This window comes from Xiphophorus maculatus, chromosome 20, assembly GCF_002775205.1.
Source record: "Xiphophorus maculatus strain JP 163 A chromosome 20, X_maculatus-5.0-male, whole genome shotgun sequence".
Lineage (NCBI taxonomy): Eukaryota > Metazoa > Chordata > Actinopteri > Cyprinodontiformes > Poeciliidae > Xiphophorus > Xiphophorus maculatus.
Genome location: NC_036462.1, coordinates 26,463,432 through 26,485,733, shown reverse-complemented (window position 1 = coordinate 26,485,733; position 22,302 = coordinate 26,463,432). Strand labels below are relative to the sequence as shown.

At 39.2% G+C, this 22,302-nt stretch overlaps 1 protein-coding gene across 3 annotated transcripts in view; it reads left to right on the top strand.

Moving 5' to 3' along the window:
* The window catches only part of LOC102222582 (extracellular sulfatase Sulf-2-like), a 56,098-nt gene that overhangs the window by 31,565 nt on the left and 2,231 nt on the right, over positions 1-22,302 (top strand). For all 3 annotated transcript variants that reach the window (XM_023325206.1, XM_023325207.1, XM_023325205.1), the window contains 18 exons: positions 2,731-2,995; positions 4,931-5,170; positions 5,268-5,419; positions 7,125-7,294; positions 9,287-9,437; positions 9,716-9,891; positions 15,120-15,248; positions 15,538-15,594; positions 15,697-15,826; positions 16,698-16,905; positions 17,227-17,485; positions 19,660-19,756; positions 19,863-19,957; positions 20,030-20,089; positions 20,172-20,338; positions 20,513-20,655; positions 20,830-20,938; positions 21,030-21,063. In XM_023325206.1, the coding sequence (XP_023180974.1) occupies positions 2,800-2,995; positions 4,931-5,170; positions 5,268-5,419; positions 7,125-7,294; positions 9,287-9,437; positions 9,716-9,891; positions 15,120-15,248; positions 15,538-15,594; positions 15,697-15,826; positions 16,698-16,905; positions 17,227-17,485; positions 19,660-19,756; positions 19,863-19,957; positions 20,030-20,089; positions 20,172-20,338; positions 20,513-20,655; positions 20,830-20,938; positions 21,030-21,063 (2,573 nt within the window). In that variant the 5' untranslated portion in view covers positions 2,731-2,799. The remainder of the gene's footprint in view (positions 1-2,730; positions 2,996-4,930; positions 5,171-5,267; positions 5,420-7,124; positions 7,295-9,286; positions 9,438-9,715; positions 9,892-15,119; positions 15,249-15,537; positions 15,595-15,696; positions 15,827-16,697; positions 16,906-17,226; positions 17,486-19,659; positions 19,757-19,862; positions 19,958-20,029; positions 20,090-20,171; positions 20,339-20,512; positions 20,656-20,829; positions 20,939-21,029; positions 21,064-22,302) is intronic.

The window sequence follows — 22,302 nt, the reverse complement described above, 5'->3', positions numbered from 1 at the left end:
TGAGCTTTGGAGAATTTGTATTGGCTCTGTGACCATTGGGCCGCTCTGTGTAAGAGAAATGCCCTCAGAAAATCGAATGTCGTAGATCATTAATTAGAACCCAGTGTGACAAAGTAAATATTAATTTATTTTTGTATTTTTTGAACATTCTTTATTTAAGAATATTATGAATCCAACATACGTATATGCATATGTATATTTATACATGCACTTACATTTAAAAAAAAGATTTAAAAAAAATTTTTTTAATTAAAAAAACACATTAGGGGGCTCAGCAAACATTTAAGTCCATTTCGGCAATTGACATTTCTTAGAAAGGTCCTGATGTTCTCACCTGAAAGGGACGTTTACATATTCAGTGACTTCCATTAAAAGAGAAAGACATACAGAGGAGGCTTTTTATAACCCATAGCATCTTTATCAGTGTGGCCATCCAAAGTGGGAAATAGCTGGGGTCCATACACTCAGAAAAATGTCAATTTTTACCTGAAGGTTTGCTGTTATCTTTTCCATTATATACACATTCTTCAATCTTTCTTGCCATTGTTGAAGTGTGGGAGGCAAAAGCTTGAGTCAGGACAGAGTTATCATTTTCCTTGCTACTAGTAGCAGAATCTGTAGTAACTGGACTTCTTTTTTCCCAATATCTTCTCCTGAGGTCAAACCCAATATGTAATGTAGTGGGTTCAGTGGTAACGTGACCCTAAGTATTTTTTTAATTTCTGTCTGAACCCCATGCCAGAAAGGAATCAGTACTGGGCAGTCCCAAAAAATGTGGGTGTGATCCCCAATCTGATTACAGTTCCTCCAGCACGTAAATATTAATTTTAATTTTAAAAATAACGCATTAGATTGTTGTAAAGGTATTATTAGGAGTACCAACAATTATCCCACTAGTAGTTTTGTTAAAGATTTCCCCCCGACTTTATAAATATACTCAAATACAGGTTGAATTTTTCCTAAAAATGTGCGAGATTCTGCTGCTGCAATAAAAGATATTTCCATTTCAACCATTTTACGCTTGGTGCCAACAAATCTGTCTGCCTCTGAATAACAGAGTGGCCCATGCGCATCCAGACTCAATTAAATATCTACATTTGTTCATTTTCTGCAGATTATCAATGTGCGAGAGAAGGAATGCGAAAGTCTCTCATACACACACACACAAAAATATCCAGACCCTCCTCTCTCCATGACAGCGGAACAGCTCAGCAGACACGCAGATGCTGCATGATGTTAACTGCGCTTGTAGCTGCGGTCACTGGGCCGTGTCGCGGCTCCAGCTATGTGTCATCATTAATTAGACACAACATTTGAGCTTCCTTTTTTTGCTGTCAGTTACTCATTGAATTGTGTGAAGCACCAAAATAACAGCTTATTTAAAAAGTGTGTTAATGCGAGACATTGATTTCAGCAGCCGATGAACACTGGGATGGCAGGTTCTTGTTTTATATTTGAACACTACATCATACTACATGTAATTCATTAAAAAAAAATACTTTCAACATCTTCCTTATCGTCCATGTAGGTCACTTCTGCTTCACCATTCAGCAGTCTAGCAGGAAAATAGACTTGTTTCGCCTTTATGCTCCCTGAACAATCACTTTCCGGTGCATCTTTTTCAATAACAGTGAAAAAAAGCACACATTATTCTGGGGTTCTATTAAGTCTAGAAAATCTAAAACATGTGATATTTTAAGAATTGTGTAAAAAAATGAAAGAAAAAAAGCTGAAGATAAATACAACGCACACCCAAACGTTAGGCACCTAGCATAGCGCTGTCTATGTGGTATGCTAGCGGCTAGCCAGGCTTACATTTACACTTCTTACAATCAAAAAATGCCTGCAGATATAAAATTCTCACTATATATTATTGGAAAACCCTTTTAAAGAATATATGTACAAAATATTTTAGCAATATTTGTTAAAGTATTTCATTCGCTTGTTCTTGTACTCGATTTAGACATTTAGCTCCAGCAAAGAGAAACATTAAATTGATATTGCTCACAGTCGACAACCCGTTTTATTTTGTAACTTCAGTTAGCTGCCCAAAGCCAAAACAACATTTTTAGAGATTCCAGCAGTAAATTATTATTTTTTTTTTCAAAACTGGCAACAATTTTTGGTGGTGGGATTAAACAGTTTTGCTGACTTTACATAATAAGAATTTGTCACTTTCTTAACATATTATGAGAGTGTTTGTATTGAGCTTGGTTTCAATTACAGATATAATTTTTATGCTTTAATGTTCACAAATATTTCCTTTTTTACGTAAACTGATTACTTGCTGGTACTTAAAATTAGCATTTGTAAACTTTTTCCTCCCTTCTCACAATCTGACCTGCTTTTCTCCTCCTATTACTCCTTCACCTCCACCCCTCCTCCTGACCCCACACCGCCCTTCATCCCTCCTGTCCACAAAACCCTCTCAGGGAGAGGTGAGTCTTGAGCTGGCCCGAGTCCCAGGCCCATTAGCCCCAGCCTGGCAGCCATGTGCTCATCACCAGCGATCATTACAACCAGCCAATGACACCACTCTAATGCATCATTAATGATTGATTAACGAGCTGAGCTCAGCCCAATCGGGTGCATTTGAACGGAAGAACACCCTGTAATGGCTGCGTATGGCTTGCATCTGCTAATTTTTTCCTTGTGTGTGTCCATGTGTGTGTGTTCGTTGGTTTTAAATGTTTTGTTCTTATCAGAGTCCTCCTGTGTCCTGTTTCACAGGCTACAGAGAGATCTGTCGACTCCCCGTGTGGTGAATGAAGGACTGAGGCGGTACTGTAAGCTGAAAAGATGGCAGGGCGACGACACCCTGCCGTTCCCCCTCTTCTTCTCCTACTTGTCTTGGTGGGAGTTACTTCTGAGGCGCAGGGCTCCAGCTACCTGTCTGGGTTTCGCCTCAGGTCTCGCTTGCAGAGGGACCGCCAGATGAGAAACGTCCGGCCCAACATCATTCTTATTCTCACAGATGATCAGGATATAGAACTGGGTAAGATGACTGTTGTGCAGTTCTGTGGAAAAACTGTTTACCCGCTTACAGAGTTCTCCTGTTTTCACGTTTTTTGTTTCTTTGTTTATTTTGTAATAGCCCACCTTGTAAAATCAAGAAATTAATGCAATTACCCACATTTCTAGTTTAGTTTCACCAACAACTCCCAGGCCTGTTTCATCTCAACAAAGCCTATTTAACAACATGAATATGCTTGTAGGATGTGATCTTAAAAGCAGCACATCTTCCCCTGATTTAACTTATGATTTCTTAATCATAAGTTTACGATTAAGAAAAGTCATCATCAGACTTCCGTCAGCCTGGAAAGGGTTACAAAACCAGAAATCAACAGAGAAAATGATTATCCACAAACGGAGAAAACATGGAACAATGACGAACCTTCTCAGGAGTGGCCAGCTTACCAGATGCACTCCAAGAAATCATTGAAGACTCATCCAGAAAGTCACAAAATTACAAAGAACAAAGTCTTGAGCAGCATAGGTCTCTTTGGGTTAAATATGAAAATCACTGCTGAGCAAAACAAACATAAAGGCCTGTCTCACATTGATGATCGCCAAGAATCTTGGGAAACCATTCTGTGGATAGCAAGGCGTGCAACCTTGTCAGATCTGTCAAAAAAAGAAAAAATATTCACCAACTGAACATCATGCGGACAGTGGTGTAAGTGTAAAAGCCTCAGAACCTGGAAGACATCTTGATAGAATCATGAATTATGCTCTTTACCACAAAATCCTCACAGAAAGACCTTAAGCACAAGCTAGAACTAGATTATGCAGAAAATCGATTGATCCACAGCACACCACCAAGTCCACCTGTGAACGGGTAGAAATCATCAAATGAAGGATTTTGAAGTAGTCTAGCCAAAGTCTATACTAAAATCCCATTGAGATGCTGTGATCTGACCTGAAACAGGCTGTTCATGCTCCAGAAACCCTCCAGTGTGACTGGATTTAAACAGATCTGCAAAGAACACTGGGCCAACATTCCTCCACCTTACAGGAAAAGACGGATTGACAGTGATTGTTGCCAAATTTGCCACAACCAGTTATCAGAATTAGGAGCAATTACTATTCTGTATCCCAGCAGGTTGTTTTGAATAGATTTTCATCTTCATAAATAAGATGAAGCATTTACTCTTACATCTTTTTCTGGTTCAGAAAATCTGCTTTACAGTCTGAAACCTTCAAGCACGAATAAAGGAAGTAAAAAGAGGAAATCTATAATGTGTACATATAATTCTGTCTTTGCTTTTGTTCCGTTATTTTAGATATTCTGTCCATGTCAGTCGGATAACATTTGTAAGAGAAAACCAACCTAAGCCGCTCCCTGGCAACATAACAGCTGGCTCAGTCCAAGTCATGTTTCTCCCCTTTGCCAGCTCCGTTTCTGACATGAATTAAGGTCAGCCCATAGCTTCCATTGTCTGATTGCCAAACTCTGGCCATCTCCTTAACCGCTTGAGTCCTTTAGCAACATATTGGATTGGAGTAGCGGCATAATGGCCTCTGTGACATCTTTTGTCCTCATGTGATGGCAGTGAGAAGGCAGCCATTGAAGGAGGAATTTATGGTCAAGCATCTGTTTCCCCAAACAATCACCATCAGTCTGAAAAGCCTTTGGTACACAGAAATCTAAATGGGTCAGACTTTACCAAAAAGATTTATTTTCTCATTTAAGTCCAGCACTTTTTTTTTCTCTCCAATTTTATTCCTATTAATTTTACCCTCTCCTGTAAGTGTATATTTACATTTTCCCAGCTGTGCTTCTAGAATTTCCAGATTAAAAAAATAAAAAATTCTCACCTTGGGTTCTTTATATTCCAGTTGTTAGCCTTTGAATGTAACCCTCCCAGCCCTTCCCCAATATTAAATCCTCTTTTTTTCTCTCTTCCTCTCTACATCCCCGCTCTCTTAGGCTCAATGCAGTCCATGAACAAAACTCGCCACATCATGGAGAAGGGAGGCACGCATTTCTCAAACGCTTTCTCCACCACCCCCATGTGCTGCCCGTCCCGCTCCTCCATCCTGACGGGGAAGTACGTGCACAACCACCACACTTACACCAACAACGAGAACTGCTCCTCGCCGTCGTGGCAGGCGCACCACGAGCCGCACACGTTCGCCGTGCACCTCAACAACTCCGGCTACAGAACGGGTCGGTACCTTCGTGACAGCCTTCACGTTTTTATCGAAGTCCTGAGAACTCGAGCAAGAAAGATCTTTAATGTCTTTGCTCCCGATTCTTCACCCAGCGTTCTTCGGAAAGTATCTGAACGAGTACAATGGCTCCTATGTGCCACCTGGCTGGAAGGAATGGGTGGCGCTGGTGAAAAACTCCCGCTTCTACAACTACACCCTCTGCAGAAATGGAGTACGGGAGAAACACAGCAGCGACTACCCAAAGGTATTGATACTCTATTACTTCTTTAAATGCCCCAAAACAATGGCCTACTTTAGAAAATTGGTTATTATAGTATAAATTTTAAGCACTTCACATTTAGAGATTATTGTTACTAGACACACAGTATTGGGTTGTCCACTCAAATCATTGAATTCATGTATTAGAATGTTTACCAATCAGGGATGTAATGTGGTGGCGCTGGGGTTAAGCACAACCCACATAAGGAGGCCTTAGTCCTCGACGCGGCTATTGCAGGTTCAATTCCCGGCCTGGCGACCTTTGCCCCATGTCTTCCCCCTTCTCTCATTACCCTCTTGCCTGTCATTCTCTCATTACCCTCTTTCCCTTTCCTGTTTCCTGTCAATGAACTATCAAATAAAGGCCACTTGAGCCAATAAAACCTTAATAAAAATTAAAGAATTAAAGAAGAATGTTTACTAATCAGCTATGAAGTGCTAGGATATATATAATCAGTGAGCAGGGTCAAAGGGTGATAAGTTGCTTAGTGCCTAGAGATCACTTTCTGCAGAGTAAACAGCTTCACATGGTTCTCAGATCAGCTCAAGAAAGGCGCATAGAGACCTTTGAGGAAGGAGTTTCCATTGGGAAAGCGGCTACATCCAAGTTTTACATTTCAAGGTGTAAGACGAATAATTAGATGCAGTGGTGTAAAGGACATTACATCTAGATTCCACAACAATGGAGTGGCGTTCTTTCCTGTCAGTCCGACAATCTAATGGAGGAGTCCTGGTTTGACATTGGTCAGAGGAACGGCACTTACCTGACTACATTATGTTAAGTTTGGTGAAAAGAGGATAATGATATGGGGCCGTCGCTTTTGGTGTTGTGTTCAGTTCCTTAACTCCGGTGAATGGAACCATTAATTCTTCAGCATACAAAGATAATTTGGACAATTTCAAGGTCTTAGCTTTGTGGGAACAGTGTGGGAACGGCCCCTTCCTGCTCCAGCATTACTGCCTACCAGCACACAAAGAAAGATTTGTAAAGAAACGAATTTAGTGAGGGAAAACTCTGGTTGAGCTGTACAAAGTCCTCAACTTTATAGATCACCTCAAATTAAAATGGAAACCATCAACCATCAGTGTATGACCTCACAAATGGGTTTCAGAGGAATAGTCCAAAATTCCCATAATAATACTAAAATACTTTGCCTGAAGAGTTGCACCTTTTATAGCTCCTAAAAGGTGAGGCGACATTATATTAAAGGGGCCATATTTTGTGTTTTTCAGGCACAAAGTGCCATTTTATAGCATAATCAGTTAACTAGGTTAACTTCAGTTGTTATAAAAATACCATAATAAAATACAATACTTCCAAATTGTAAACCCTTAAAGTTCTCTTTAAAAACTGAAACTCCACCTTCAGGAAGTCATCACAGCATCGCTCCTCTATTAAGCCTTTTCAAAATTCTTTACCTCATTTACAAATATGTGAACTATTGCAGAAACTGTGTAGAATTAAAATAAAATCAGTAATTTAACCAAATGTGTACATGATGCATACCCTGCTATACTCCTGCTAATACAAGCAGTGGATTGATCGAACGAGGCTCATCAGTTTGAGAAAGTAAAAAACAGGATTTATTAGTATTTGACACTGACCCAACATAGCAACATACGCTTTGACATCTGCTCTATTGTCATTGACTGCTGAGTGCCTGATGGGCAATAATTGCTTTGTTCCACAGGACTACCTGACGGATATCATCACCAACAACAGCATCAACTACTTCCGGATGTCCAAGAGGATTTACCCTCACCGGCCGGTCCTGATGGTCCTGAGCCATGTGGCTCCGCACGGTCCAGAGGACTCCGCCCCGCAGTACAGCGCTGCCTTTCCCAACGCCTCTCAGCACATGTAAGACACAGAAGCTTGAAAGTTTGGGAACAGTTGGGATAGATCAGCAAAAAAAAAGTCAATTGTGATGTGTAAGGAAATGTACTTGTATTTAAAATAATTGAACAAATGAAAACTTACATGCTGCGCCTGTTTGTATTCAGCATCCCAGAATCAACACTTTGTAAATTCATGTTTGTAGGCGAGTAGATCAGTCAGATTGCAGGGAAAACATTAGCAAAAAGTAAAAGTCTTGCAACAAGCTCTTAATTAGATTTTTGCCTGGTCTTTTGACTGGGTCTTTCTGACAGATGAATGCACTTTGATCTAAACTATGGTACAAGTACAACTGACTGGTACAAAATGGATGACAGCAAACCAAAACCTTGCATCTGATCTGGAGAGAGCATCTTTGTTTACTTTTGATCAACTTGCTGCTAACATCACGAGAAATAACAATGGATTCCTCTTGACTTTATTAATTAAAACCATTTATCAACAGAGTACAAATAAGCCATTTCAGATCACTCCACAGTTTTTTAGATAAAAAAAAGTGTGTGGCGCAACCAGTGCTCATAATTCTTCCACCTTATAGTTCTGTTGTACTTTGTTTTGGTCCATCAACTACAATCCTTTTAAAAATGCATCAAAAACCATTATTGTAGCACGACAAAATGTAAGGATGTTTAAGGGGTCGACAGCTTTCGCAAGGTTCTGTATTTCTCTCACTATTCATGCTCAATTAAACTGCAAGGTGTTTGAACAAAAAGTTTTTGTTTTTTGTCATCGTGGGGAATTTGTGTGATCTCTGTGGGACAAAGATGACAAGTACACAGTACATTTTTACTTTTTCACTGCCGTTTGGTAACAAATGACTCATCCCTGTGTTCACGTTTCTTCTCATATGACCTAGAATAACAGAAATTTTATAATCTGACCTGGATGTCATCTTCCACTGCTTACAGTAGGCTGTTGGCAGCATTGGTGCCTCTGCATGCACAGCCAGTGTTTTTATTTTTGTTTCTTCTTTTGCTCCAGTTTGTTTGGCTTGAGTGTTCATGTTAGTGTTGTTAATTTGTACTGTTTTGCCAGCTATGATCACAAATTGAATAAATGATGTACTTTTAATGCGTAGGTAATGATTTTGTCGTGCATATGCACAACCGCGTACCTCTTTCATTCGAGCCTCTTGTTTTTTTTTTTTCTGACCTTCTGTACCTCTGACTGCCTCTCTATAGCTGCTGGCTAATAGTAAACCCACTATTGGCCTCCAGAGAAGGATCCAAGGCCAGTAATGAGATTGTAGTTACTATTCCCTCCCTCGGCCCACCCTCCCCTCAAACCCGTACTGCTTCATCTAATCCCTCCAGCATCATTAACCTGTACCACACTGGCTTTGTACAGAGAAGACTCAGAAAATTCAACCTCCGTGTCTCTGTGGAAACTTTTAATTGCTGCTTCTCCATAAATGCGCTCCCTGTTGGGTTTTTGATGCTGCAAAGTCCTTTTTTATTTCTCCTTTTCTTTTTGTCCTGAACTTTACAATCTATTTGACTTACAGAAGAAAAAAAACAGTGATAATTTTTTTTTTTTTTTACTTCCAATCAGTCCACCTTAGCATTTATTCCCCTTAGCTCTTTGGCACTTATTATTTCCAAATTATTAAATGTCAACATGGAGTGGAGTTAAATTTTCATTAAAATGCGCAACCGTATTGATTAGCACGTTAGCATTTTTACATTGCTTATATGAGATCCGTTATAACACTGAATAAATGGTTGTCTTTCGATTCTGGAAAGTCATTAGGCTTCGCCAGCAGAAAAAGATGCTACGTCTGCACAACAGAACCACAAACATTTTACGATAGCTTGGAGATATAGCGTTTACCTTAAATCGTGCCGTCTGAATAAACAACACATTTTTAATATGAAATCCTTGTCAGTAATGGAGAGTTTTAGTAGTTGATCATTTGCAGCTCATTATTTTCTTCTTCTTTTTTTCCTCCCTCCAAAGAACGCCGAGCTACAACTATGCTCCCAACCCAGACAAGCACTGGATCCTGCGCTACACTGGCCCAATGAAGCCTGTCCACATGCAGTTCACCAACATGCTCCAGCGCAGGAGGATGCAGACGCTGCTGTCCGTGGACGATAGCGTGCAAAAGGTACGCAGTGAGCCAGACAGAGGCTTTAAACACACATCAACCCTTAAACATGGACGCACACGTACCGCCCGTCTGACAGCCGGCGGTCCTGGGAGATCTGTGCTTGTTCTGACTGGGACTGGGGTAATGAATTCACTGACACACTTGGTAAATTGTTCAATCTCCTTTTCCTTGAAACTGGCACAAGGGATTTGAGCTATCAAACAAAAAGTGTAACTTTTTTCTTTTTGTTCTTTTCCACCCCATGTGCCTGCTCAATGAGTTGCGTCTCCCCGTAGGTGTACAACATGCTGGTGGAGACGGGAGAACTGGACAACACCTACCTCATTTACACCTCGGATCACGGCTATCATATCGGCCAGTTTGGGCTGGTAAAGGGCAAATCAATGCCCTACGAGTTTGATATCCGCGTGCCGTTCTATATACGGGGGCCTAATGTGGAGCAAGGCGCTACGTGAGTATTTCTCCTACCATGCTAATTTTCCTGACTGCAAAATTAGTCACTTTGCTGTACTAAAGTCCTCACTCTTTTGCGTATGATCACATTGTATCATGTTGAAATCTCAGTCTTTGACGTGTTTTATTAGGATCATATTTGATAAACTGGCAGGAAGTAGTGCATGATTTATGATTTAACAGGTTTGAAAGCTCTGTGAATTTGAATTATGATCTTTTTATTCTGATACCCCAGAATGAAGTCTGGTGCAAGAAAGAAGTCAACTAATTAGTGATAATTTCTCTTTTTCTCACATTTTATGTTAATATTTTGTTGGGATTTTATGTGATGGATTAGAAAAAAAGTACATAATTGTAAAGTGGAAGGAAAATGATACACAATTTTCAAAGTTCTGTACAAATAAATCTCCAAGAAAAGGCCAGAGGTGAGGAGAGGACCTAGAAATTGTGCTCAAGTAAGAGCAGAACAACTTCAACATATTTTTACTGAAGTAAAAGTAAAAAGTAGCCGTCCAAGAAACTACTTGAGGGTAAAAAATGTACTGAGTACCTGATCCCTGACGTCAACCATTTAATATTTTAAAAATACATCATCAAACAGACCAAAATGTAAAGAATTAATGTAAAACATAACTACAACATAACAAAATCAGAAAGAAGAAAAATGTTTGCAAATCAAATTTTTTCAATATAAAACTTATGAAACTTTCAAAAACCACAGGTGTGTCTGTGAGTCTGGTGCATTTTTGGTTAAAACAAGCTGGTCTGAAATCAGTATTCAGAAATTTTATCTAATTAAAAGTAGCAATAATTAAAAGTAGCAATAATTAAAAGCAGCGATACTCGCTAATCTTACCAAACATAAAGAACCAGCATCTAGTTTTATCAGAGCGAGAATGCAGAGAAACCCCTACTAGTTTATAAATTACTTATTCCTATCAAACACGGGGAGCCAACATGTAGTTTTATACTTTTACCTTTTTCTCTTTCTTTTATTTTTGTTGTTTTGTTTGTATTTCCTTCTAATTCATGTAAAGCACTTTGAACTACGGAAGAGGATTAGGGCCACTGAAAAAAAAAAAATTATGGCCCAGAAAAAAAATAAAATCTCTGAATTTTCATGTAAAAAAAAAAAAAAATTCAGTCCCGAAAAAAAAAAAAATAATTCAGTGTCCAAAAGAAAAAAAAAAAAAAAGTTCAGTGTCCCGGAAAAAAAAAAAAATTCTGTGTCCCAGAAAAAAAAAATAAAAAAATAAATTCAGAAACCACATCTGACTTTTTGCTAATAAAATGTTACTTTACCCAATACTTTCCTGGTATGGTTTTCAATATGTTGATTAAGCTCATTTTCCATTTGAGCAGGTCTAAAAGCTATAGTCTAAATGCATTAAAAGACAATTATCCCTGATAATTACTAAAAATATATAAACTGTTGCATTTGAAGGAAGTCACAAAAACGCTCTAAAAATGTTCTTATGTTTTTTGGAATTTAGAAAATACAATTTTGCTAATTGTAACTAACTTAGAACAAGAAACATTGGGGTGGTGCGGTGGAAAAGCACAACCCATGTATGGAGGCCTCAGTCCTGAATGTGGACATCACAGGTTCAAGCCCCGGACTGATGACCTGTGCTGTGTAGCTTCATTACTGGCTTTCCTGTCTGATCACTCTCAAAGGAATAGCAAAAAAACCTTAAAAAGTAGGAAAGTTTTGTCTTATAACGTCAGACAGTGAGAAAAAAATTACACATGACTTTTTTAATTATTATTTATTTTTTTATTATATATATTTTTTTACATTAATCAACTGCTCATAAATATCTGGTATCAACTCTACTATGTAAACTCTTGGTAAACAAAACAATGAAGTTCATTTGTATTTCACAAAGAACTGGTTTTCATGTGTTCAATTTATGACATAATTCTTGCTGTACTGCCATTTTGTTCACATCTCAACCATACATTGTCAATATCTTTCGTTTAACATAACAGCATTGTGTTTGAAAAAAAATTATATTTTTCATTAATCATAATGCATACCCATTTAAAAGGATTGATATTTGGTACATAACTGATTATCATAGAACAATAATTAACTTTGCATCAGCGTTGTTTCTTCAAATGACAGTGTGAAAGCAAAACAAACTATGGATTGGGAAATGAAAACATGTCAACAAAACTGTATGTTTTACTTTTATCAGCACAGTAACAGCTTGAAGACTAATGTCAGGTCAAATCAGAACTCTACAATAAAATTATGACAGCAATAAACTTTCATGTTCTAGCAGAATGATGTCGAAAATGTTATGTTTGCTTGCACACAATATGTCTTTAATTAAATGCAGTGCAGGAAGTCCTGTTTAGAGGGCACCTATCAGACATTGCAAAAACGATCAAATGGCATGATCGAGATAAACAGCAACACTTTTTAAATTATCTTTATGCGCACTGAAGGTGGCTAAATACTTTGAAGAAGAGCTTTTATTATTTCTAGTAAACATACCAGCAGATTTGCTTTTAATACTTTTTACAGATTTGCTTTTAATACTTTTTAAAACAAAAACATTACAGTGAACCAGTGAACACTTCTACCTGAATAAGATTAAGAAAGCAGAATTGGATGAGGCTTTTATCCAAAAAGTCTCCTGTAAAGTGACCATCATCCAGAAAGGTTTGAAATAAGTTCATCCAAAACTGTGCATTCTGTTTGCCGAGGGTCGACCACCAGCCTTCTATGCGCTGGTTGGATGTACTACTTCCGTAAAGGAAACTTTTGTCCCCTGCAAAACTGTCTGTGTGGTTTTGCCGCAGAAATATCTGCATTTGTTCAATACAAATGTTTTCTGTGCCTCTGTCGGCACGTATCCTCTCTGGACATCCGTTGACGCATGAAACTGTTTTCAAATAGTAACTTGCAATCAATTTGGGGTCATTGTTCGTGGTATAAGCCTCCATCCATAAAACATGTCGGCTAAAACCATCTATACAGCCACTGATAGCAATGCCATAAGGTTTTAGTTTATCGTAGCCAGAGTGCATTTGGTCCTCTGCAATTGTACTGACGTCTTCTCAACCGTCGTGCTCGTCTCAGTTCCACACCTCCTGGGTCAAACAATTTGATCAAATGTCTCACAGTGTCTTGTGACACCACAATCCATGTTGAACCGCACGAAGATGTAGCCACCGATAACCTTGCATTTGTCCATTAGTCATTATTTGTTGTTTGATAAAGGCCAGCACTTCTTCAAGGTCGGACTGATTCTTTCTTCTAAACAGCCCAAGTCTTCTGCAAATTCTTCTGTCAATCTGCACACAAACAGATGAGAAAGGACAATTATTTACTCTGCACATCAACGTTAAAGTTACCTTTTAGATTGTATCCTTAGGTCCCTGCTTAAAACGATTTACTGTTTTGGGGAGAATTACAATAACAGCAGCAGTAAATGTTCAATCCTCTATTTTACCAAAAAAGGAAGGACTGGATTTTTTAGCATGTAAGTATAAAAACACAGATTCATAAATATACAGTCCGTTTAAGGTAAAAGGTATCATGCATCAAAACACACAAGGAAATATTGTTACAGTTCCATTTTTATTACAAAAATTAAACATCACATTAACTTTGATTTAGTTAAACAAAGCCTACCATTTCCACACCTGTGCGATAAATGTGCTGATAGTTTAGTTCAGGGATTGAGATGTAATTTCAGTCCTGAACTGACACATCACATTGCAAGAAAATGATTTTGTGATTCTCATAATGTAACTTTTTCCAACGCAGTAACACAAACATATGATATACATAAGATAAAATAGCACAGATATGCACATTAGTTGGTGTTGGTGAAGAGATCCTACGATCAGATCTACAGCCAGCCGCAGATCGGTGCAAGTCATACATTTTCCTTTTAAATATTTGCATATATAAACGTTTGTGTCACTTTATACTATAGTTTCTGTCCTCCACTGAACTAAAAGTTACACTATTTAACACAGCGGGCATCTTATTTAGAAGGTGGCTGACATTCAGCTAACCTTAGTTTCATTGTAAAACATTCAAACAGAACAATAAAATAAAGGCACCAAACATTTACGGGACAATTCCAGCAATCACCAGCTGTTACATCCTTTATTCATCTGTGTGATTTAACATTGTAAATCAGCTTATTGCTATAACCGCGTGAGCTAACAAACATGCTAACTACTAGCTATAACCGTTGGGCTATAGACACCAAACTATCTCATTTGATTTACTCACCTTTTGTTCTTCCATTAGTGCAATAGAGGCTTCGGGGACTCTGGCACGTAAAAAGTGACTTAAATCAGACATCTTTCTCCAAAACGTCAGCTGTCCGCCACAACTCGCGTCTGTCTGTGGTTCTGAAGCTGGTTGCTTGCTGGCGCCCATCGGTCAGAATTGTGGTTTCTGAATGTTTTTTTTTTTTTTTTTTTTTTTCCGGGACATTGAATTTTTTTTTTTTTTTTTTCCGGGACATTGAATTTTTTTTTTTTTTTTTCGGGACACTGAATTTTTTTTTTTTTTTTTTCGGGACACTGAAATTTTTTTTTGTTTGTTTTACATCAGAATTCAGAGATTTATTTTTTTTTCTGGGCCATAATTTTTTTTTTCAGTGGCCCTAATCCTCTTCCGTATTGAACTGCCTTGTTGCTGAAAATGTGCTATATAAATAAAAGTACCTAACTTTACTGTGAAGTAACTTTACTTGAAACACTTTTGTTCTTTCTGATTTTGTTATTTTGTAGTATGTTTTACATGAGAAGTACTAAAAAGAAAAAGTACAGCCTAGTGACAATACTCCTAAACATATATATATTTCCAAAACGTTATTCATGTTTATATAACTAAATGTAACTAGATACAACCAAACTCTCAGTGTGACATGCATATGTACTCAGCCTGCTTTATTCTGATACCAAAAATTAACTAAGGCATTAATTGAAAAAGCACACAAAACTTTTCATAATGTGTTACTTTCAAAATGTGATAAAAACTATATCCTTTTCCTTCATCTTCACAATTATCCACTATATTGCAATAGTTTATCACATACAACCCCAATAAAACAAACCTGTTGTTTTATTGTGACAGAATGTGAAATATTTCAAAGCATTATGGGTACTTTTGCAATATTTCCCATATATGTTGTTGGGGGTGGTGGGAAGCAACACTATGATGATCACATTGAGTTTCCTGTTTCTTGGCAGAAATCCTCACATCGTGTTGAACGTTGACCTGGCACCGACTATGCTGGAGATGGCAGGCGTCGATATTCCTGCCGAAATGGATGGCAAGTCCATCCTGAAACTTCTGGCCTCGGATCGACCAGTGAACAGGTGAACACGCTCGGCGTCTCAGCATTCCATCGACGGTTCCTGGACGACATTTAGAAAAGGGAAGGGTGAAACAGACCGAGTCAAACAGGGATTTAGCTAGAATTTAATTTTTTTTTTTTTTACCAAAACGAAGCGCTTTGTCGTACATAATGATATTCACAATTCAAACATAGAGGTACAGCATCATTATCTTTTAAGGGAGCGTGGCATTTCGAAATGGCGCAGATGTTTGCTCACTGCAAATATCACAGTCTGTTTTCTTTTTTTTTCTTTTTTACTGATTTCTCAGGTTCCAGTTGAACAAGAAGGGGAAAACATGGAGAGACTCCTTCCTGGTGGAGAGGGGGTATGTTTTATTGATTGACCTTTTTGTAAGACGCATTCTCATTCAAGGCGCCGTGTTCTGGCAGCATCGGCCTCCCTGTCAATGTTCTGTCTGTTCTTTCAGGAAGCCTCCACACAAGAGAGCCGATGGGAAGGAAATGGCCCAGGAGGAAAACTTTCTGCCAAAATACCAGAGGGTGAAGGACTTGTGCCAGAAAGCAGAATATCAGACTTCATGCCAACAATCGGGACAGGTACCTGACCTGTATGAGCCAAGAAGGGGAGGCTATTCAATTTCCAGCAAAAAAACCCAACAAACTGTGTTGCCATGGCAGGATAGTAATTTGCCATCTGTGAACGTACTGTGACGTGCAGTCACTGTATGCTCAGGGATGCATTTGAAAATAGCATCTAATTTCTTTATAAACAAAGAGGACTGAGTCGGGATATCACTTTTTTCAAACATCTTTGAGATTTGTTCATGATCTGGAAAAATATGTAGTGCTATATCATTAAAGGTGAACTGTTACACAGGTTAGGATAGAACGCAATGAATATGCAAAGCATGTTCATTACATTTTTTTTTTGCACAAAATCTTTCTTAGATAATGAGATTTTAATCTGCTCAGTTGCATCCTGAGCTCCTTTCAGAGTGATCTGTTTTAGGGCCTCTTGTCACTTTAAATCCAAATAAGCTGCTGCTGGTCATGCCCCCCCAACCCCCACCCCCCAAACTCAATGTTAACAATCGCATGTGAAAATGGCTGCAAACAGATACACAATGAAAACCAGAAGCAGCAAGCGGTTTCTGGATGGTAAGTCAACAACAAAACACTTGCATTTTCCAGCAGCCATTGTACAGCCCATAAAGAGTAAAACCAGCTGCGCTGCACTTACCTGCTTGGATTGCTCGGTAATGACTCAGTGTGACTCAACAATCGGGAGGTTTTTGAAACGGCTCATTTTCCAGACACCAAAAAGCATCAACTTATTGCCAAAACATGACTGGCTGTTTTTAGGAGCAGCAGAGACCCAAAGGGAAATATAAAAATGTGTAAAATGTACATTTTGTTTAATAGAACTGCCTTAAATACATTTCCCTTTCCTTTTTTGGTTTTGTTCCAGAAGTGGCAGTGTGTGGAGGATCCGACGGGCAAGCTGAGGCTGTATAAGTGTAAAGGCATGGCGGGTCTGTTTGCCCCTCGCATGCAGGCTCTGATGGCCAGCAGTCCCTCTACCATATCTGTCACCTCAAACTTTGACGACTGTAACTGCGGCGATGGGGGGCTCAAAATGTCTGTCCTTAAGAAGAAGAGACTCCTAAACAAAAAGAGTGAGTTCTTTATCTCACTTATTATTAGTAGTAGTATTATTAGTATTATTACACCATGAATTCATCAGAAATACACGTCTTCTGTGCCTGAAAAGGAAGCAGCAGGTCTACAATCTGACATTAAAACAACCAGGTTTTCATGACTTCAGAGGCATGTGGCAGTGCTGCCACCAAGTGGTAGAGTTGAGAAATTACTTGAGTCCTAAATCATTCCAAAGAAACAAATTCGGTATATATGATGTTTGTAAAATGCATCGACTCTGATCAAAAGTGCTCAGACTGTCTTCTGTCAATCAAATGAATCTCTTTTCTATTCTGCAGAGATTAAGTCCAGTAAGGCCGTGACCAGGAAGCGCTGGGCGCGCTCCGTCTCGTTCGAGCTGGATGGAGATCTGTACGCCGTCGACTTGGACGAGGGCTACAGGCCCCTGGGATCCGGGAACGCCAGCTGGACCAGAGACAGGTGGAGAGGCGCGGCCGCCGGAGACGACGGCGAAGAATTCAGCGGAATGGGAGTCGCAGCCAAGCCAACCACCCGTGACAAGCTCACACCACCTGCTGCTTTGAAAGTCACCTACAGGTGTGTGGGAGGGGAGGGGGGGTTGGGGGGGCATGCAAATATTCAAGCTGTCAGGTCCACAGCTGCTGCATGTGTCTATCTGAATAAAACTGACAGTAAGCTCTGTAAGTGTTGGCAAAAAAAGAGGTTTTGAAGCTGGATGTTTGTTCTGAAATGAAGTAATTTCTCCATGAAAGGATTTTCTTTTTTTTTTACAGATTTATAACAGCTTTATAAGAGATGTAGTGATCAGAAATATGTGACTGATTTGTGACCTCTGGTTTTGGGAAAGCCGATTTTTCTTTAAAAACTATTACTAAACAAAGCAAATGTTCATTTCTAGCCTTCCTCCTGTGAGCATTCATTAATAATTTCTTTTAGAAGCAGAGACTACGTCAGGATTACAGTGTTTGTTTATTTTAAGGATGCCTTCAGCGTCTTATGTTAGCAATTTACATGGTTAATGTAGCTGTAAACATCAGCAACTGTTTGTATTTTCCTTAGAGAATAAAGAGCCTTGCCTTAATTGTGAGATTTCCAAAAGACGGCCAACATTTCCAAACCCAGCATCTTTCATAGCAGACAGAGAACAGAAGCAAAACAAAACGAAAACTCAACAACGTGGATTTACATTCAGCCTCTCTGCTGTCTGCTGAAGTCGACCCCCGGTCGTTCAGCCTCTTTTCCGATTTGATGAAACAACAACACGTGGAGACAGATTGATGTTCTGTGTTTGATGGTTCCTTTTCAAGCCAAAACAACAAGAACTGCAAACGTGCCACATTATGGAGTAAAATGATTAGCACCTGCTGAAGTCATTCTGGTGAAGTGACTGAAAAAATACAGCTTCACACATCAATGCTTCTTCAAACGGGGTTTTACCAGTAGTTAGAAATAAAGAAAACATTTACAGAGCTGATATTCCAGCACCATATATAAGCGATTAGCAAGCTTAGCATTACTAAAACAACCCTATTGTATTCCCTAGAGACGCCTACTGGAACAGTACACATCCTGTTTCAAGATGAAACAGAGCAACTTTACTGTGATACGTTCATCCTTCTTGTCTTGCTTTCTCTCTCTCACTCACTTGTTCTCACCTCATTTCTCAACAGTTAGAAAATGCACTATGCTTTTTTTAAGGAGCTTTTTAGTATTTATTCTTTCTGTGACTTCAATTTTAAACCCACTTATACCAACAACAGATAACTTTGGGCGCTCTTCCAGCAATGAATATTAAAGTGGTTGTCGCAACTTTGCAGTTGTTTGGTTTCATTATGTTCGGCGATCGGAAAAGGATTGGACTTCTGCATATCCAACTGGCTGAAAACAAAGAAGCTAAAAATCATCCGAGTCTGGTCAACCGCTGAATCAGTTCAAGTTTATTTAATCAGGGACAGCACAGCAAACAACGTTGCATGATGAAAACAAAGATCCGTTGTTTTTGTACGGAGGTTTTCTAGCCATGGGCTAATTTGCAAACCCAATCCTAAATTGGATCTTTTAAAAAACAGCAAATGCAAATTAAGGATTCCCATTTCACACACATTAGGACACACACACCTGCTGACGTACTGCAACTACTAACAAGAAATGCACGAATTTACATATTGGAGAAAGAGGAGACGCATCCACAACAAGGTAGGTCGGTATACTTGTGCGTCTTTAAAACAATCTATTCTTAAGTTCTGCAATGAAAATAAAATCTTATTAATCTTAAGTTGCTTTATGAAAGTCTAAAATAATGACAATAAAAGGTGTAGCAATTGAAAGTTTTATTAAGTATTCACAAATATAGATTTGCAACATAATCCATTCAACCAAGAAATCTGTTTTTGAATGAAAATGACAAAGGCAAGTTAGTTAGAGGACGATAAGATGAAATTCAAGGAGTATTCATTTTTAATAAATTCTCTGTTTTCCATAATATTTTAACAAAAATAAAATAGCCTTGCCAGGTATTTGATTCAATTTGAGCTTAAACTACAACTTCACTGGATTTTCAAAATATTTTTAAGCATTTTTAAGGGGATAGTTTCAGGAACAACTTTGATTTCTGCTTTAACCTTCGGCTTCCACTGTCAGATAAATCCATTCGTTTCACTCGGGAGCATTTACACCGAATGGATTTTAAGTTTCACTTGTGTTGTACTAAATACACACGTATTTTTATACGTATTTTCCTCTACGTGCAGATGCTCGATCCTCATGAACGACACGGTGAAGTGTGACGGGGGCCTCTACAAGTCCCTTCAAGCATGGAAGGACCACAAACTGCACATTGAGCATGAGGTGCTCCCATTTTTTATCTAAACTCTGCCGAAACAGTCCAACGCCACAGCTTGTCTGACATATAACGTGCTCCAGGTGACTCTCTGGTTCTTCTCGCTGCTCTCAGATTGAAACCTTGCAGACCAAAATCAAGAACTTGCGTGAGGTGAAAGGTCACCTGAAAAAGGTGCGGCCTGAGGAATGCCAGTGCAACGCGCCCAGGTGAGGAAGTCATCCAAATTAAGACCGCCACGGTGATTCACCAAGTGTGACGGCTGAAATTTGTCTCCTCAGTGATCTTCTCAAGAATAAGGAGGCTTATCTGCTAAATGTGGAGCAAATGCACTCTCTCAGGTAAAACTTTACTTCATTAGTTAAGGCCTTTTTATGTCATTTTTAATATTTCAGTCACTATAATAGATTTTGTTCCCGTCAGAATGCCGTCCAAGCAGAAGACTCAGTGGCTGCAGAAGGAGCAGAAGCGCCGAAAAAAACTGCGCAAATTCCTGAAGAGGCTCCAGAACAACGACACCTGCAGCATGCCTGGTCTGACCTGCTTCACCCACGACAACCATCACTGGCAGACCGCCCCCTTCTGGACGAGTAAGGAACGACAAATGGCTTTTCAGAAAGTGTTTTGGAACGCGTTTTCTACCTCTGCTGCCGTTTGTCACAGCAGATGAGATAAAAGCAATATTATGGTGACCTTTTTCTGAAAAGCTGTTGTTTTCTAAATCTGCCCCCTCCCTTTCCCCTTCTGCCTCCCTCTCCCTGTAGTGGGTCCGTTCTGTGCGTGCACCAGTGCCAACAACAACACGTACTGGTGCCTGAGGACCATCAATGACACACACAATTTCCTGTTCTGTGAATTTGCCACCGGTTTCATGGAATACTTTGACCTCAGTACCGACCCCTACCAGGTATTTTGTTTGCACAGACACACCCATAGAGGAGGGTATAAATACTTCAACAATAATAACTATAAAAAAAAAGAAAGCAGTGCATTCCTTTGTCCACAGGGGGTTGAGCTTTACTGACATTTTCCAGAGTTTACAAAGTGCTCATTGACATTTTGTCCTCACTCGTTCCCGCAGCTGATAAATGCTGTCAGTACTCTGGATCGCAACGCGCTCAACTCAATGCATCAACAGCTCATGGGCTTGAGGAGCTGCAAGGGCCACAAGCAGTGCAACCCGGAGAAGGGTGAGTAAGACGCCTATCGAGGCAGAACGTGATTAGTCACTTTTTCTCGAGTCATTTCGGAGCGATGTTAATCCCTTTAACTTCCTTCCAGGGGGAAAGGAGAGGAGCCACTTCAGTGAATACGGGTATGCCTTCCTGTCTGATTACTTTCACAAGCACTCCAGATGGAAGTAAAGCTACAAAATGAAATCAGGGAGGCTTCTGTCTGCACGGCAAAGCTTCGTCTACAGTGCCTCACAAAAGTGAACACAACACTTTTACATTTTGTCATGTTATAAGTTCATCAGGATCGTCCCTGTTAAGACACAAAGTAGGGCGTGTCTGCAAGGTGGAAGGAGAATGATACAAAAAGGGAAACGGAGTCCTTACACTACCACTAGAAAACTGCAGTGTTACCATCTGCTATCAGAAGTCACCTGATTACCAGATAGAGGGTAGCAGTGTGTGTGATTAAATCTCAGGGTAAAACCCTGTTTAGGATTTAGAGGTTTGTTAGAAACATTACATAACAAACAAGATAACTAAATACAGGCATCGCTTCTGACAGGCAGCACACAATTTGAGGCTGAGGTTCCGCATACCCAGCAGTCAGAGCCGGCCCGGCCCATAAGTGAATTAAGCCTCTACTTAGACCTACCCCAGACCTTCAGGAGCCTCCCGTAAATTGTTGTTTATAAAGATTGACAATATTAGGTTTGATTTATTGGTTTCGGCATCGATAAATTGAAAGATTACAATATTTTAAGGGAATTGTGAAGTTTACTTTATAAAAGTGCAGAAGTATAATCTTCATAGTACATCTGATGCTATGAGTTTAACGGTTTTTTTGTGTTTGAGGTTGGGTTTGTCTATAAACTCGTCTCGGCAAATAAGATCAATTATCTCTTCCCAATGTTGTCGTTTCATCCTGTTTATTCTAATATTCTTATTAGTTCAAGCAAACTTATATTACTTTTAGAAATTGTGGATTATTCACTATTTAGACCAATATTATACTTTTTAGATTATGCAGAGAAACTCCTTCAAGCTTATTCCAGACAAGGAATTAGAACAAACTTAGAATCCAGAGGAACTTACTACCTTAGATCAACCTTATCAGAACAAGAATTCAGCGAAACCCCTTTAGTTTGTTGTTTTTGTTGTAATTCCTTCTAATTCATTTTTAAGCACTTGGAACTGCCTTGTTGCTGAAAATGTGCTCTATAAATAAAATTACCTTGACTTACCATATCTCCGATTGCTTTAAGCTCCACCCCCTTTTCCAGATCCCAACACATCTGGATTAAAACGCTGTTAGAGGTGCTGAAAAGGGGGACGGGACATAATGAAGTCCTGCTTACGGCCCCTTATGACTACTGGTTGGC